The sequence below is a fragment of the Micromys minutus genome (genome assembly GCF_963924665.1).
Source record: "Micromys minutus genome assembly, chromosome: 11".
Lineage (NCBI taxonomy): Eukaryota > Metazoa > Chordata > Mammalia > Rodentia > Muridae > Micromys > Micromys minutus.
In genome coordinates, this window is record NC_137980.1 from 45,212,604 (window position 1) to 45,231,454 (window position 18,851).

The window sequence follows — 18,851 nt, forward strand, 5'->3', positions numbered from 1 at the left end:
TCCTGGGAGAAGAACCGGGCTGGGTGGAAAGGGATGGCGTGTGATAGACCACCCATGGCCACGACACAGCGTTTAGCATATCTGTCCTACACGATGCTTGCTCCTCATAAAAGACACAGTTCCATGAAGGTGATTGTTAGCCAGTCAGAGTTTTATTGGGGCAGCAACCCAATGAGTCTTTTTATGGATGACAATGTAGATTCCACTAAATACAGTCTGTTATGGACTAGGGTTGGCCAGGACACATCACGTATGGACAGAGCTATCAAGAGGAAAGAGCTCACATGGGAAGAGCTGCTAGGTACACAAACCATGGTGTTGTTGCCTGCCCCACACCCAAGTCCCACCCCCCCAGTCACAATTAACCCACAGCAGCCTACCCATTCACGGATCATAAACTGCATAACTGTCTCATTCATAATTCCCTCCGCCTTCAGCTGATTCCGAGCAGTACCCTCCCAGCATCCTTCCTTGGCCTACATGTGTCACACCTGTGTGCTCTAATGGTCCTGGAATAAGCGGGTTTGAATCTAGTATGTGTGAAATGGACCTAAACCGGTGGAGTTTGTGGTTGTTTTGGCGACAATTAAGTGAGATCACACTTGTCCCTGTTCACTGCCTCTACAGATCATGGAGTCCAACATATGTGGGTCAAGAATCTCTATCATCTCAGATACTGCCTTTCTCAGCTGTTTCTGCATCAGGAAAATGGGGTAGATCCTTCCTACAGAAGGGTGGCTGTGGTTGGTACATGACCAGAATGTCAACCAGCCCCTGCCCACCCACAGGTTCTACATTCTAGGCCTGGAACTTTGGATGGAAACTATTAGAGGAAAATGTGTCTGAGCCACATGAAGGCAAAGAAGACCTGGATGGAGTTAAGGCCAGGCTGGGATAATTAAAACTGTTTCAACAGCAACAAAAGGGCCAGAGAGGTGGCTTAGAGGTGCTTGTTTCCCAAAAGTGCTGGCCCGAGTTCAGTTCCTGAATCCATAGGGGGAGAGAACCAACTCCTAAGCACAGTCCTCTGACCTTAGCAAGATCATGCCTACCCTCAATCTACTTCTCTGTCTCTGTGCCTACCCCATTCCACCTCTCTATGTCTTTCTACCCACAAATAATACATAGTTTTTATTTAAAAACAACAAAAGGGTTCTGGGGAGATGCCTCAGTGGGTAAAGTGCTTGCCACTCAGGCAAGAGGACCTGAGTTCAAATCCTCAGCACCCACACCCACACGAGAACTTGCCATGGTTTATGTTTCTAATGTCAGTATTAGGAGGCAGAGACAGGAGGATCTCATGGCTCTCAGATCATTCAACCTAACCAAGCAGCAAGCTCCGGGTTCAGTGAGAAACCCTGTCCATAAGCAAAGTAGGAAGTGGCAGAGGAGGGAACAGATGTCAGATCCACGGACAGACATACACATGCGCGTGAGTGCTCATCCCCCCCCCCACATGCACACAACTGCATAAGCTAAACCACAACATACGAACACACGCAATACTTTTATTATTTCTGACCTCAACATGCTCAAATCCGGATGTGTATTTATTCAAGATGGGATTTACTGTGTTACCGAACCTGGTTTTCAGTACCTGGGCTCAAGCAATCCCTCTGCCTCAGCCTCCAGAGAGCCGGAACACAGGCAAGCAGCACGTGTCTCGCTGTTATAAAGTGCATTCTCTTGACTCCTTAACAAAACTAATTGAACAACAAGACAACTAGTGACATCACACTCCCACGGCGACATACATAATCCGAAGATGACCGGAAACATAGCGGGCTGTGTATGGCTCATAGGCAAATGCGACAGTCACTCATATCTAGTACCTGTGAGTTTGGCTATCTGAGGAGGGTGCGGGGACCTCCCTTACGGATGCCCAGAGATGTGTGCAACAGTAGTGATTATCGACACCGGTTAGTGACTCCTGGCTACGTGGGCCATGTGATCTTTGGGCATTAGAACCCTTAGTCTCGGGAGCACCTAGGTAGGACATTACCCAGTCTTGATACCATCCGTGTGGAACTCGTTTGACTCCATCCTTTCTTGTTGAGCTGTCAGGCCCCAGCTCACAGGGTAACAGCCTCTGGAAGAGACAAATTCGGAGCTCGCCTGGAGACCCGACTCCTTCAGCTTGCTGATGGAGACGGAGCCTGAACAGGGAAGAGAATGGTCCAAAGAGGCAGCAGCTAGCCAAGAGGTGGGCTGGGAGCCCCCATTCCTGCTGTGAACACAGGTTTATGCCCTGCCACATGGGGCCATTTCCTTCTCCCTTGATCGTTCTTTGTGAGACCGGGTCTCAGGTAGTCTAGTCTATCTACATAGCCAAGGATGACTTTGATTTCTGATCCTCCTGCCTCCACCTTCTGAGTGCTGGGATTGCCACAGCAATCACTTGGTGTGTGTCCACCATGTCTGGTTCCTCAGTTAACCCAGGGCTTCGAGGATGCTAGCTAAGCCCTGGACTGACAGAGCTACGTCCTCAGCCCTTAACCAAACTGCAGTAATAGCATTTTGTTATGGGAGCACGTTTTCAGCCTCATAATAAGAACCCGCTACTCTTCTCGTTTTTGTTTTGTTTGTATTTTCCTGAAATCTAGGATATCCTCACTTTATAAGACCAAATGGAGGCTCAATGAGGTAAAGTGCATTTGCCTGAAGACCACGAAGCATGTAACAGAAGAGTCTGTCATTTGGACCGAGGCTGGCTAAGGGATCGAGGGTCCCTCCCTCTGTGTTGCCCCCACACCCGGGGTCACTGGACTAACTACAGAATCCTGGAGGTTGGGTCTGGCTCCAGCTGGTTTTCCTATCTCCGCACAGCAGGGGTGTTGTCATGAACCTGAGTAGCCTCGGCCCTGTTTCTGGCCACGTGCAGGTCTGGAGGCAATCTGCAGATGTCCAGCCACCTGGGGCCACCTGGCGCCTGGGCTTCTTTTGGAGCTCACCTCACCCCTATCTCCTCTCCTTCCTCCCCCACCTACCACCCAGGGTGCAGTGCAGGGGAAACCTGCACTTATCAAGACAAAGAACAAAAGTCGTGGGGGCAAGGAGCCAAGAGCCATGTCTACTCTGGGGTAGGGCCTTCAGCTTCGCCCCTTTGAAATTTCAAATTCCAGTTTGTGGACAAAGTCCTAACTATCTCACAATATAGGTCCCCAACTGCTGACCAAACTCCAGTCCAAGCAGCCACCTGGCCTGAGACTGGCCTGGCTTTGCCGTTTCCTTTGGCAGCTCCCAAGACCTGAGGGTAAGAGTCCTGGGCTGCTGGGACCTAGCAGGTCATCCTTCAGCTCACGGCCCAGGGACTCCCCGTTACTCTCTCAGAGGACTACCTCTTCCTGAAGCTGGAACCTGACACTTGTTTGTGCCAACAACTGAAGCCAGGTGGGTACCGTCTCTGGTCCTTTCTGCTCCTCTGTGAACTCCTGTGTCTTCTCTGTCCCACCATGGCTAAGTCCCATCAGGACGTCCTGGAACTTCAGGCTGGAAAAGACATCTTCCTAAGCTACCCTAAGGCAGATGGAAACCTTAAATCCTTCAAGTAAAGGGTACTTCTTGCAGTTTGGGAGTTGGGTCAAAGACCTGAGGCCTCTCCCCAAGCCCAGAGGGGAGAAGGGACCTGCTTCAAGCTAATTAGTGGTGGCAATGTGAACTCTGTCTTAATAAAGGGGACTCTGCCGCTTTTCCGTTCCACAAACTGTGGATGGCTGCATGTCCCTTTACTCAGGGACTGTTGGCCACTGGCTTGCTCATTGACCACAGTATCTCGGAGAGGAAGAGGAGGGAGCTGGGGTCTGAAGGCCAGCGGTTTTAGAAGGAAACATTTATGTGGTTAACTGATAACTGGGCCCCATCCCTGGGGCCTCCAGTAGCCTCTTCCTCCCTCTATGTCCTCAGTGTGATTGCGATGAACCTACCGGCCTGCTAATCATTGCTGAGCCTGTTGGTCTTGCTTTAAAAAATTAACTGGGCATGAGTTTGCGATTTGCTTCACCCCTAACCCCGAAAAGGCCCCGGGTGGGCAGGAGGCCTCCTGGGTTATGCAAGAGGCCATTGGCCTCCCCACACATGTCCAGCCGCCTGGGCTGCGCCCTCCGGAGGGGAGACTTTGCTCAAAGAGTCAACAGCCTGCATGTGCTCTGCTCCAGGGCCTGAGTATATTTGCTCTGTTGCCACAGGGAGATAAAGTTAGCTGGAAACATCCCGAAGGGGGATGTGAAGTAGGGGCTTGTGGCTCCAATGTCCAAGCCAGGGAGTCTCAGGGGAAATGCAAAAGGGAACTTTTGAAGCTGGGTCCTGGGGTTCCCAGGGGACCACGGGAGGTGGGGGGTCACATGATACCTTCTTAGGCAAGATCTTAATAGTTCATCTTCCAGCTGGGAAAATGCTGGCCCAGACCCAGCAGGTGGGGGATGGAGGCAGAGGAGGGGATGCGGCCTGCCCAAGAACAGGCTATACTAGATAATCTGGGTCTCTTGGGACAGAGATGACAAGTGTCTCTGGGCCTAAGTGATGTGTTGAAGGACATCAAAGAAGAAGTCTTTTCCTCTGCTGAGCAGACAGATCTCTGAGAGCCACCAGAGGCCCAAGTTAGGGGATGTCATCTGTGTCCCATAGGCTTCTGAGTAGTCCCAGCAGCAGGAACCTGGGGTACCTCCTAGCCTTGGCTATGTCCTATCTCTGGAAGCATCAGGCCCTTAGAGACACACAGGAACCAGAGCCCTTCGGTTTCCTCTCCATAAGTTGAGAAAATGCCTAAATTCTAATTTTCCCGTGAGGATGAGCAGCCCCAGAGACATAGGCCATGCAGGGACATCTGTGTCAGGAGCTTTGCTCATGAATTCTCACACTGCTTTGATGCTGGGTGTTCTCATGAGCAGTTTGTTAAGATGGCTGGCCCAGAGAGGTTGAGTTCTGTACCCAAGCTCACACGCTGATAGGAAATAAGATGTCGGACTAAAATCCAACCTAACTCCAGAACCTGTTTCTGAGGTTACCCCTATTCTTTCAAGACTTTCCCAGATGTTAATGCAATGCTCAAGAGAGGCCGGCAATACAGGGTATGGAAGCAGCTCTGAACAGACAGCAGTGCATTGTGGGAGTTCTGATAGGGAGGTTTGGTGAGCGGATGGTCTGTGATGATGGGGTAGGAGCCAGGATTTGGGTCCTGTGGGCGGTGTTTCCTGAGGTCTGTTTGCCTACGGCCAGGTGGCTTATGACATCTGAGCTGACATTGCCACTGTCCTGTTTGTGTTCTGTGAGGGTGACCTTGGCCTGTGTGGGGCCTGAGGGGTGATGGGGAGTCCCTGCCACCCTAAGTCCCGGTCTTGGGAATGAGGAATGAAACTGCTATTCAGAAATTATCCTTAATCCCCCTGACTCCTGTTTGGAGGGGCCCCAGGGATTTGTGTGATGTCATCAGGGTGAAATATTTGGGGGAGACAGGGCAGGATCATTGTGTATAGTTTCACAAGTTACACAAATATTCCAGTCCAGAAGGCTGAGGGGGGGATGGTGCAGGGGGTGGAAATCCAGCCCTTGTTCCAAAGCTCCAGGGCCTGCTCTATCCAAAAGGGATACAGTTTCTTAGTTGAGCAAATGCTCCACATAAACCACTGAATAGCTTGTCCCAGCTTTGCTTTTAGCTGTACCTGGTCCTCGGAAAAGCCATTTCCCTCTTTGGTCTTTGGAAAACCGAGCAGAAGGTTTCATTCTGGGCATTGCAAAATGGAAGCACTTGAGACTGTAAAAGGTTTTTCCATCCCAGTTCTTAAAGAGCTTGCCCTGGAGTGTACCTGGTGGTAGAAAGCTTGCCTAGGATGTAATGGAGCCTGGTCATTCCCCAGCACCACGCAGGGAACAAAAAGGCAGAGATAAAACAGTGACTCCCAAACCCTGTCACAATCCAACAGGCAAATCTTGGGGTTGGTAAGATAACAGGCAGGTAAGGTAACACAGCAGGCAAACTGGGAAGGAGTTCCAGGCCAACCTGGGCTATATCCTGGTGAGAGGAAGGCCAGCCTCGACTGATGTAGTGACACTCTATCTCAAAACAAAAAAATCTTGGAATAGGAAGTGCAGTGCTGGGTGTTGGAAATTTCCAGAGAAATCTGGTGGAAGGCCATAATTCTGAACCTCTGTGGGGTCTGGGAAGACTGAAAATATGTTAATGTGGGTTCAGGTTTGACTATGTACAAGTCAAACCTTTGGTGAAGCTCAGTTTCCCCATCTAGCAGGTGGATCCGTGATAAATTCCTCTCAGAGTCAGAATGCTGATTCATGGGTGACGTTTGCACCACACCTGGCTCAGTCTCCAGTTTGTGGACAGCTCCAGTTCCAGGCACCAATGGCTGCTACTGTTATTATTGGCAATAGCATATTGGCTTCCAGGTCAAGGATGAAATGACCTGGAACTAATTCCTAGGATGTGTGTTGGGATCTTCACTGCACACCTGTTGCTATGGAAGTGTCTGTAGTTGTTGTTATTATTGTTGTTGTTGTTACATTTTATCTCATTTGTTTAAGCCTTTCATCTTAAATCCTTGCTATGTTGCTGTGTTTCAAAATAAAACTAAAAGAAGGCACCACCTGTTGAGATTTGCTTCCCCTCACTCTGTCACCGCTCCCAGAATCTGCACCATCTGAGGCCATTTCTTACTTTTTCTTGTCTTCCAAGTTTTCCAGAAGCCTTGCCTGTATGTCCAGGGCCTGTGCACTCCTGGGTTCCACACAGCCCCCTGCACTGTCCACACTTTGCTTTTCTCATTTTCTGCAGTGGTCAGTAGGATATCTGACACCATTAGGGCAAGCCTTGGCTAGGGAAGGCTGAGCTCAGCCAAGAAGCCTCGGTTTCCCAGGGAGTCAAGTGTCAGGTTTCTAGTTTTCAGTAGGGTTTTGTACATGTACTTTAGGCTGGCCTTAAACTCCCTAACTACTGGAGAATGACCTTAAACTTCTGGCCCTCCTGCCTATACCTTCTAAAAACTAGTGTTACAGGTGTGCACAATTGTGTCTGATATTTATTTGGTGCCGGATGCAGAACACAGAGCTTCATGCACAGCGGGCAAGCAAGCATTTTACCAACTGTGTCCCCGGCTCCTGGTTGTTGGATCGCCAGGACATCTGGGGTCTGAAATACCCCAGAGAGGCTAAAGGGTGAGTCAAAACCGGAACCCAGAGACCGTCTCCCGGGTGGCATAGCCAGGGCTCTGTGGCCAAGCCTTCCATCCCTGTGGAGACTGTCTAGAACTCTGTGCCAGCCTCAGAGGGAGTGGGTATAGGGTGGGAAGGTCAGGAGGGGAAAGCAGTGAGGAGGGGAGAAAGCAGAGCCAAGACCGGCTGCTTCCAGCTCCTGGGGACAGAGTGGACAATGTGGAGTTCAAGACAGGAGTGACAGCGGGTTTTGTTCTGTTTCTTTTTATCAATTCTCTGTTTAGATCACCTTGAGATCCCCTCTGAATTCTTCACCTGCTTCAGTTTACTGACTTTAAGCAGCTCACTTGCCCCTTTCTGCCTCAGTTTCCCCAACTGCAAAATGAAGAGGAGATGGCTGGTCAGCCTTGCAGTAGTCTTGAAGAGTCTTTGGGGATCTGGAACATATTTTGGTCAAATGTCATCCGCCCATCAGGACTCTTGTCCCTCTGGGCTGGGATGAAGATCAGATCTCCACACACCCTGAATTCTAAGCTTCTCCCTGAGTCCCCGGTCTCTCTTCTACCACCCTGGGCTTTCTTCTGGAGAGATGAGAACTCAAGAGCATACCTGGTGGGTCCTGCGGGAAACCCTGGCCCCTTTCCGACATCCTCCTCCTGGTCCTATGGGGTCACACACGGTGGGCAACTTCTTCATCTTTGAACTACCTTCCTGCTGCCACTCTGGCACCCAAGACCCTGTGAGGACTGCTGGCGAATTAATCTCTTAATACTGGTCACAATGAGATTTCGGGGACATTGGGAGGTGGTCACCATGGAGACCAAAGACCTTTCCAGGACCCATGGGAATAATTAGCCACAGGCCTCAACAAAGGGCCTGAAGGCCTAGCCTAGAACGGCAGAAGAGGTGTGGAATCTGCACTTGGGAACCTGCTAAGGCCTCTTGCTGTCTCCATGTTCTCCTGCGAAGCTGGGAGCCAGCCACATTTGTAGAGCGTCTTGTTCCCCTCTTGAGCCCCAGGTTTCTGGCTTTCATCAGCAAAGGCGCTTTTCTAGACGTGTTCAAGGCTCCCTTCTGAGTCTGTCAGACTTGAGCTTGAAGCTCTCTGCTTTCCCTTCCCAGTGTAGCCCAGGCTAGGCACTTCACTTTCCAGGCCTCAGTTTCCCTGTATATGAGTACCGAAAAGCCACCCTGGCATTGCTCAGGGTCTGGTGGGGACCAGACACCCAGTGGGTGTGGGTGACGGTCTAACAACTCTGCACACTTCCTCCCCAGCAACCCAAGGAACCTCTCGGCCCAGCCCTACTCTCTGACGGGTCCTCCATGTCTATGTTGGTTTTCTTTCTCCAGGCAAGTCTTGATGACCTGGTTGGGCTTGAAGACTCCTCCTCTGTCCCTTCCCAGCTCCCAGAGCTTTATACATGATGTATTTATCATGGTTATCTGTCATGGTGACTGCCTCTTCCTTTGGACTACCTGTCTACCGGGGTTTTTCAGGGACTGGTGCTTAAAGTAAATGTGTTAGCCGGATAAACAAATGAATATTGAAAGGAATCCACCCACCCAAGCATTCGTCTTTATCATCACTGTTACTTGGAGGCTGTAGACTCAGCAAGGAAGACAGTGGGGTCCCTGGGGTGGGGTGGAAGGGGGAGGCCTTCCCTTACAGGAGTATAGTCAGCAGTGAAAACAAAACATCCAGTGAAATTGCAACTTCAGACAACCACCTTGTACTCTGTAGCATAAGTATATCCCAAATAATGCCTGAGACATACTGATACTCAAAATAAGGGATGACTCGGCAGGTAAAGGCATCTGGCTCCTAGCCTGACTCTGGTGGCTTAGGAGCCCACCAGAATTTGTCTTAGGAAGTTGTCTTTGACCTCCACAGAAGCCTGTGGCCACCTATATACTCACAATAAATTAAAAAAAGAGAAAAGAAAAAAAAAATGTTTAAGGAAGGGCGTGGTTTATCCCAAGTCCAGATGTCACTGAGAGCTGAGGCTGTGTCTGGAAACCTCATTCTCAGCCTGGCATATCAGTCAGTAAGGGAGGTAAATCAAAAAGGGAAGTACATTTTAAATAGTAAGTAACAGCCCAGAACAAGGAAGAGAGATGGCAGTACCTGGTAGTCAGGTGGCTCGGCCTCTGGAGAGGGTGGCCCTCTCCTGCGAGGAGACAATTGTACACCTTAGTGAGGCATTTATAGGAAAAGCTGAATGAATGCACGTGGTACTTCGTGAAGGACGGGCAGGGGGCTACTGGCTGCTGAGTCACTTGCTAGACTGCATTTTTGCACCTTGGATCTGGGCCTTCGCAATCCTGCGTAAACCCGTGGTCCCACCCCCCAGGACAGCCAATGTCCTCGGCGGGGCCGAGAGCCAGAGGAAAGGGGCCAAAGGAGCTGCGCAGAGAAGCGTGGCCACCTAACAGAGCTCAGCGTCCCGATCTCCTCTTCTAGCCCATCCCTGTCGCGTCCGATTGCAGCAGGGCACCGGGCGACAAAAACCAGCTCGGCCTATCTTCCCCTGACAGCATCCAGCATTGCGATTTGGCCTTCGAGGGCTCCTCCTAGTGGCCAATTCGGGAACTGGCGCTCAGAGACTCAATCGCATACATCCCAGGAGGCCAGCCTCACTGTAATCCAGCCACAGCTCGCTGCCACTGCACCAACCAGAATGCAAGATTTAAATGGAACAAGAATCTATTCTGCATTTCCAGCTTCCATGAAAGTTCTGGTTCCAACCCCAGGAGCCAGTGTGCGGGCACCTTTGAGGAAGTTCCCAGGCTTTGTGCTGGCATCAAACGGAAGCCTTTGTTTGCATTCACCGTCATTTAGAATGGTATTCATAACATTGAATACCACTCCCTAATCATAAAAGTTGGTACGGAAGCTGTAGAGAAGGCAGTGGTTAACAGTGTTTACATGCAGAGGACCCTAGTTGGGTTCCCAGCACCTATGGGGTAGCTCACAACAGTACCTCCAGTCCTAGAGGATCCGATGCCCTCTTCTGACCTCCATGACTCCTCTACACACATGGTCCAAATAAAGTCACTCAAACATTCACATATGCACACACCACGCACACACATACACACACACACGCTGACATTTAAATAAAGATAAAAGTTAGCGTGGAGATATGAGTGGAAATCAGCTCTGTTAATTAGGCTCATATTAAGCAAACTGGAAGTTTTGCCCAATAGGACGGCTTGTTCCATTCCTAAGTTCTTATCACCAGCACCACATGTCATATCCACCTTCATCTTCATCAAAAACCTGTTTACCCTATTGCTGACAGTAGCTAGACTTTTCCCCTGCTCCACTACAGCTAACTTGGGCAAAATCCCCATGTCTTCTAGAAGCCAGCAGAAATCTGTGCACGACTCTTCCTTGCCCACTCTGGCTCCTGAGCCATCTTCTCTTCACCCAAAGCTGAGCTGTGATCATGTGCAAACATACCTTGCCTCCAACCTCTTCCCTCGTTAAACTTTTAACATCCTTGCCTCTCAGCCTGAAAACCTGATTCAATTCCCAGGACCCACATGGTAGAAGGAGAGAAGCAACTCCTGCCCTTTGACCTCCATGTGATCACTGTAGAACACCCTTCCCAATACATACATAATTATACACATATACATACACACATACACACACATACAAATACACATACATACATACACACATACACACATATATACATACATACACACATGCACACATACACATACATACATATGCATACATACACATACATACATGCACACATACACACATGCATACAAATATACATACATACACACATGCACACATACATACATATGTATGCATACACATACATACATGCACACACATACATACAAATATACACAATACACACATGCACACACATACATACAAATATACACACATGCATACATGCACACACATACATGCATACACACATGCACACAGATGTATACATATACATATACACATACACATGTACATACATATACTCATATATATACATACATACATACAGGCAGACAGAATATTTAAGGAAGAGAATGTCATTAAGTGCATTTATAAGCCTTATAGGGCTCCTGCCGCAGAGATGTTATTGCTACATCCCTACATCCCCACCCTCAGCTCCCTCCTCTCTTTTCCTACTCACATTTCTCCAGCCCCCATTGTGCAGATGCCCGCTGGCTGAATTCCTCACAGTATACCCCAAAGGTTGAACAGGTTCAAATGAAACAAAGAAGAGGCAACGAACGGGAATTTGGTATCGTGATGAAGAGGCCTTTGAGGTGAAATTGATGGGTATCTAACCATGAAATCATCAGGTGAACGCCTGCCTCCCAGCCTGATGCCTGGAATGTAATCCCCGGGACCCACATGGTGCAAGGAGAGAAGTGACCCTTGCCCTTTGACCTCCACGTGGTCACCGTAAGCACCCTTCCCCAACACATAATACATGTTTAAGGAAGAGAGTGTCATTAAGTGCCTAGTACATAGTAGACAATTAGTGAAGAGAATTCTATACTACAGTAGAGGGTCTTTTGAGAGTTAACAGTCTGAGAATCATAAATTATTTAGTCAGGTACGGTAGCAAACGCTTTAAAACCCCAGTGCTTAGAAAGTGGAGGCAGGAGGATGAAGGATTCAAGGCAATCATTGGATACATAGTGAATTTAAGTGAAATCTTCCATAAAATTCTGAAACTGTGTCAGAAAAAAAAAAAAAAAAACAAAGAAAAGGAGAGATTGCTCAGCAGTTAAGAGCACTTGACTGCTCTTCCAGAGGTCCTGAGTTCAATTCCCAGCGACCACATGATGGCTCACAACCATCTGTAATGGGATCTGATGCCTTCTGGTGTGTCTGAAGACAGCGACAGTGTACTCACATACATAAATAAAATCTTAAATAAAAGAAAAAGAAAAGGAGTTCATCAAGGGACCAACTTCATGAGTCAGAGAATAGCCAGAAACTGAACTAGCAGAAAGGGAGAGCTAACTCTCATTAGTTATCTCCGAGCTGCACACTGCCACACTTGCCCACACACATGCATGTGCACACAGGCATAATACACGGGTACAGCAGATGCGCGGCAGGGCGTGGAGCTTCTCTGACCTCCACGTGCGATCAGGCATGTGCATATGGGCATACACATACTGATAAAGAAATCGATAAACTATCATACAAATAAAATGTCTTTTAAAATATTTTGAAGTGGGGCTGGAGAGATGGCTCAGCAGTTAAGAGCACCGACTGCTCTTCCAGAGGTCCTGAGTTCAAATCCTCTTCTGGTGTGTCTGAAGACAGCTACAGTGTACTCGAATACATAAAATAAATAAATAAATAAAACTTTTTAAAAATTGAAGAGGAAATCTCCTTCAGCAGTCTCCTGGCGATTGAAGCCTCCTGATCCACACAGCTGTCAGCTGTGGCTCCTCCCCTTCTCTTCCTCCCCTTTCTAGATGCCTACCCTCCCTCCTTGCTTCAGTGTCCTCTCGAAACAAACCCTATCCCCAGCCCAACTCCCTTCAGAGCCTAGATTTGGTCTGGCCAGTTAATGAAGAAACGGCACCCTTACAACAGTCATGAGTTATCTGTTCTGAGAGAGGCTGCCAGATTCATCTTCTTCCTTCCCTAGGATTAGGGGCTCGAGGGCCACGTGCAGGACATTGGTAGGTAAGGACAGGCAAATCGAAGGGCCCAAGCTCAACCCATTTCTCTAAACCAGTCTGCTTCTAGTCTATCCGGGGTTATTCACATTGGTCTACTTTCTTCTCAGGCAGGGGGTAGCTTCATAGTTGCTCTGTTCTCTGAAGTTGGGTGTGATGGCCAGTGAGATGTGAGGAAAAGCAAGCTGTGCCAGCCCCAGTCCGAAGCTTGGAGACTAGGTGCGTCTTTACAGAAAACAAGGATGGGTAGAGTCACCGTGGTGAAGAGCGCCCTCTGCTGGCAAAGGAGGGACATGCACTGTAAGAGACCTAGAGCCCGCTAATGGAACCAGTCTTGGGGGCGTTTTGTCACACGGCACGCATACCTGATCAGATTGGGATAGACTTCCAAAAGCATCTCAGGTTTTCCCAAGACCACTATTGCTTTGATCATGTCTGAAAACCACCTCTAATGCTATATACATACAATTTTTCTTGCACCAGGTCATTCCTTGTTTACTTAGAATTATTTTATAGTCTTAAAATTTTTTTTTGAGGTAGGGTCTCATGTTTGAGCCTGGCTCAAACTTACGACACAGCTGAGAATGAGCATGAATTTATGTTCCTTCCTGGTTTTGATGGAACTACAGGGATGTGCCATTAGTCCAGTTTTCATGGGGTGCTAGAGAAGGGATGCTGGGACACGCTAGGCCAGCACCTTACTGACTGGGCTACATCTCCAGCTCCTAAATTTATTTTCAAAGGAAATGTTATTTGTATCAAGTAGAATATAATTTCCTATTTAGAAAGTAATAAAAATAACCAAAATAAAATAAGCCATTTTGTTACATGCTGACTTACCATTACATGCCTTTCAAGACTTCTGTGCCCTTGGCTTGTTTCCTTGTTGTTAAAAGGAGGTGTGTGTGGGGGGGGGAGTCTCCCATCAGCATGTAATATAAACACCTAGTAGGCATGGTTAGTAAGTGCAGCCAGCACCGTGTCAAGGCTGAATAAACACACACTGGGTCTTAACTTTGGGGGTTTGAATTCGTATAAATGCTCTGCCACCGCACCCTCAGTCCTGTGTCCTTTTTCTTACTTGCAAACAGTAAGTGGCTATTGGGCTATGGTGGGAATTGTTGGTGTCTGGCACACTGTGGGTGCTACAAAGATGGCAGCTGCAAAACAAAGGCCCTACAAAGATCCAAACACCATCTGGTCACAGTGGCACACACCTGTGATTCCACCACCAGGGTAGCTGAGGCAGAGGGTCAGGAGTTCAAAGCCAGGCTGAGCAAAGGGCAGCAGGCATGGGCCACATGAAATGGACTTAAAGCAAAGAAACAAAACACAACTGTGACCCAAATGTCTCTGAATAAGAGTATGGGCCCACCTTTTGCACAGGTTAGACATACATTCCCAGGGAGAGCATGGATGGGCAGAGCTACGTGTCTATATCGGTGGCAGGTGATGTCACACAGCCCTTTGCTTTATTTAGAGGCAGTTACTCCAGCTCTATGTCAACTGTCACTCATGAGAACCCAGCACCCAGGTCAGAAGAGCCAAAGCCCCCTCCCTGCACACTGTGCTGAAGTGACCATATATGGACACTGGCATTGGGCGGAGAGACCTGGGCTGGGTGCGATCAGCAGCAGAGAGACGGTTCAGTCGGGTGCTCTCGGCTGTGGCCTTTGAACTGTCTGATCCTGGGCAACTTACAAGCTCTTCAGATCTTATTTGCTTCTCCTATGAGATAGGGCTCAACAATAGGGCCTCTTTATAGAGCACTCTGTGGAGCAGATGTGATAAGCTTTCTACACCTGGTATGCAGGTGCCCAGGATGCAGCTATGTTTGGGTTCAAAACGGGTCTGAGGCCGGAGCTTGCTAGACGGCTTACCCAGTGCATGAAAAGCCCTGCGTCTTATTCCAGAAATGCAAAATGAGCTGTTTCTTGGGAAGTAAGAACTCACTGTTAGCCTAGTGAACATGCCCTTAAGCCCAGCACTCGAGAGGCAAAAGCAGGAGGAACTCTGAGTTTGAGGCTAGCCAAGACAGCCAGTGCTACAGAGAACCTCTGTCGTAAAAAAACAAAATAAAGATAACAACAAACAACCACCCCCCCCCAAAAAAAAAAAAACAAAGAATCTGCTGATTCCTATGATCTCAAAGAGCAAGCCAGAACCGATAGATGGGACAAAAACTTGGGCCCAGAATAAAGACCTTGCTATTTGATATGATTATCCTACCAGGGGCAGTCCTGATGGATCCGGATTAGCTTCTTGTCTCTGGGGGTCCCAGACACAAACCTGGGAACCACGGTGTCAAGGAAGATGAGTTTCAGATGCTGGGTGAAGCAGATACTCCCAGGGAGCAGAGATCTCAAACGAAATCCAACCGAACTGCCGCACAGTGGGGAAACTGGGTCTCCACGTGTGGAAGAAGGAGGCTGATAAGCTGGACTTACTGATGCCAACTTTTGGAAGGCAGAAGAAAGACCAGAGGTCCAAGATCATTGCAGGACACAAGGACTTCTCTGGTTGAGCCAAAAGGGCTTCGTAGCACATGTGGGCTCCTCGCAGCTTCAGACCATGGCACACCTGAGATGACCAGTCCTAATAAAGAATCCCTCCGTGTGTATTCAGTTCCCACCATGAGACCCACGAAAGACCACCAGGCAAGGAGGTGTGAGCTCTTTCTCCTTTTCTTAACAGATGTATGGCCATCCTAGTCTCTTTATTGGGTCTGCATTTCTTGTTCTTCCGAGGCAATGTGCCCAGTTCCCACTGGTTCAGGACAGATTTGGCTACCAGGATCATCCAGCACCCTAGGTCCCTGGGTTAAACTTAGTAAGAGCTAAGAAAGGTTCCATGGCTCCTAAAGAACCCACATCAAAAACAGTCCACAGGCTGTGAGGGTAATGCCTGTAAATCTAGCTGGTGAGAATACAGACAGTCTGATGTCAGAAGACAAACAACTTCACTTGAGCTGGAATAGACACTTCCTCCACAGAAATGATCGAATGACCGCTGTAACCATGGGAACACCAGCATCACCAGGCATTAGTGAAAGACAAAACAAAACCACAAACATTAAGAAAGCCAGCAGAGGGGTGCATGTCTACAATCCAAGAACTCAGTAGGCAGAGTTAGGAAGACCGAAAGTTCCATACCAGTCTGGGCTATATATCAATATTTTGCCTCAAAACCCAATCCAAGCCAGGCATAGATGGTGTACTTTTAATCCCAGCAACCAAGACACAGAGGCAAGGGGATCTCTGTGTGTTTGAAGCCAGCATGGTCTATCTACATAGTGAGTTCCAGGACAGCCAGAGCTACATAATAAAACCCGGTCTTAAAAAGAAAAAGGCAAATAACAGGAAGAACACAGCCTCTCTCGTCAAATAGTATAAAACGACTAAACAGAAGCCTTGTGTGGGCTTTTTGCCTGCAATCCCCTCACTTGGGAAGATCTGGCAAGATTGTCTTGAGTTTGAGTCCAGCCTAGGCTACATAGTGAGTTCTGGGCCAGCCTTGGCTAGAGAGAGTCTGTGAGGATGTAGAGACATGAAAATCCCTGGGCACTAATGTTGGGAACATAAAGTAGTGTCACCTCTGTGGAAAGTGGTGTGGTGTTCCTCAAACATGTCCATAATGTAATTTGGTCATATTCACTCTCTGTCCATTCCCCTTCCTGCCCCGCTCCCCTTCCTGCCCCACTCCCCTTCCCATTATGCCTTTTCTTCTTAACTATCTCCTTTCTACTTTCATATACTGTGTGTGTGTGTGTGTGTGTGTGTGTGTGTGTGTGTGTGTGTGTGTGTGTGACCAGTCACATAGGAGTTATTTGCCAAAGTATGAGCACCTTGCCTGGGATACACTACTGAAGAAAATGTTTTTCTGTTCTCCATCGACTAATTTAACTCCAAACACATCCTTACAGAGGGGTGAGACCTAATAAGCTCCTCCTCCTGAGTATCCACCATCCTCACACTGGCCTTGATTCTGTCTCTGGGTTTACAAGTTTATTCTTATACGATATGGCGGATCAAATGCTATGGCTGTAGAAGCTCCCTAAGCTAGGCTTCTGTCTTGGTACCCACCAGCCCTGTGCCTCTGACGTCAGCCCCTGGAAGCTAAGTTTCCAGTAACCTTGACTCAGTAACACCCTCCTCCACACACACACTCAAAAATGTAAACCTATGACTATCCATTTACTATTATAGGACTAGCTGCTTTTTCCAAATCCGTAACTTGCTTATGCCGATACCCAAAGATTGTTTCGAGTTGCCTTAATCACTTAACTTGTCAGAACAGAATAACTTTGGCTGACTTGTATAGATATCAAAGGTCTTTGCATGGTTTTCCCCTTTAAAAGTCCTTCCCCACATTCTTCCATTACCACAGTCTTAAATTTGTCTCAGAGATTATTCATCCTGCTAGCAGCTAATCAAGAAATCTTTTAATTATAAATGGATTTTCTATTGTCTTTTTCCAGGGGACACAAATTCTATAACACAAACTTAGGGCTTCATGTACGCAAGGCAAATGTTCTACCAGCTAGCCAACCCCATACCTCCAGACCCAAATTTTATTGAACATATACATATATACATAAATATACACACATATACACACATACACCTATGCATACACACACACACACACACACACACACACACACACACACACGTATAAATCTCCCAGGCAGTCTTCAAATTGGCTGTATAGCTGAGGATGACTTTGAACTTGGGTGATGGTAGGAGTAATGTCAGCTTGGGAGGGGAGACTTAACTGAGGAATTGTGTTATTGCTGTAAGTGAAGTGGGAAAACCCATCCCACATGTGGGCGAACTTTTTGGGAGTATTCCTGATTTTAAAAGAGCGTGGCAGAGGAAGAACCTTTGCTTGCTTGGCCTGGGCTCTCTTGGCCTCCCCTTTTGCCAAATTAACAATCCCTGTTGTTGAAGCTGCTGATTCCTTCCCGGACACCAAAATCAGCATTTCCACACACTCATCAAGACTAAGGAGCAGCTGCTCTCCGGGAACCCTTTTCAGGGTTTGACACTAATTGGGACTGCCGAGCCTTCCAGCCTCAGGGGCTAAGCAACTATGGGATTCTGGGCCTCTTTAGTGTGAGACAGCCACTGTGGAACCACCCTGACAGTGGAGGCACCCACCTCTAGGACAGAGCCACTCCCAGGGTCCCAGTCCCTTGGGTGTTACTATTTCTATGTAAAACGATTTAAACCATTACACATATTTTTCTCTTATCAGTTCTGCTCTGATTGAGACTCCTGACTAATAATCCACTCCAGATCCTCCTGCCTCCAGCTCCCACGTGCTGGAATTACAGACACATACTTCCATGTCCAACCTCATTTGGGCCTTTCAAGAATTTTTAAATATGGCTACTGAGCCTAGCACAGTGCATTGGTTGGTTTTTGTCAACTTGGCGCAAACCTAGACATGACTGGGAAGAGGGAGTTTTAATTGAGAAAACCCTCTTGTTGCTTGTTGGCAAATGTGTGGGGCCCGGTTCAGTGTGGTTGGTACCACCCCTGGGCAGTTGCCTAAATGGTGTAAGAAGAAGCAGGTTGAGCTGTACTGTGCTCCTCCATGGCTCCTGCCTCAAGTCCCTTCTTTAGTTCCTGCCCCGACTTCCCTCAGTGATGGATGTGATCTGTGAGTTATAAGATGAGGTAAACCCTTTCTTCCTCCTTTTGCTTTGGTCAGAGTGTTCTGTTAGAGCAATAGGAACCTAAGGCAGGCAGATCTTCCTATATTTGAAAACAAACAAACAAACAAACAAAAAAAGTGTGACATTATAACCAGTCAAAAAGGCATAGCCTGTCTCAGACTCAAGTTGGACCAATGTTCATCCACATGACAAAAAAGTGTAAGGACGTCAGTGAGGGCTTGAATCCGTCCTCGGGGGTCCAGGTACCGGAAACCTAATCACCAATATCTATGTTAATGATATTCTGGAGGAAGAGCCTCCGGGAGCTACTTAGCTTTTGACCGGGTCATGAAGATAAGACACC

The 18,851-nt window shown here is 48.0% G+C and overlaps 1 protein-coding gene across 4 annotated transcripts in view; it reads right to left on the reverse strand.

Moving 5' to 3' along the window:
- The window catches only part of HNF4A (hepatocyte nuclear factor 4 alpha), a gene marked incomplete at both ends in the record, with an annotated part of 59,618 nt that overhangs the window by 24,535 nt on the left and 16,232 nt on the right, over positions 1-18,851 (reverse strand). For 2 of the 4 annotated variants that reach the window (XM_080925173.1, XM_080925171.1), the window contains one exon: positions 7,768-7,807. The exons of the other annotated variants lie outside the window; for them this stretch is intronic. In XM_080925173.1, the coding sequence (XP_080781299.1) occupies positions 7,768-7,807 (40 nt within the window). Of the gene's footprint in view, positions 1-7,767; positions 7,808-18,851 lie in introns of those variants that run through there. 4 annotated transcript variants of the gene reach the window in all.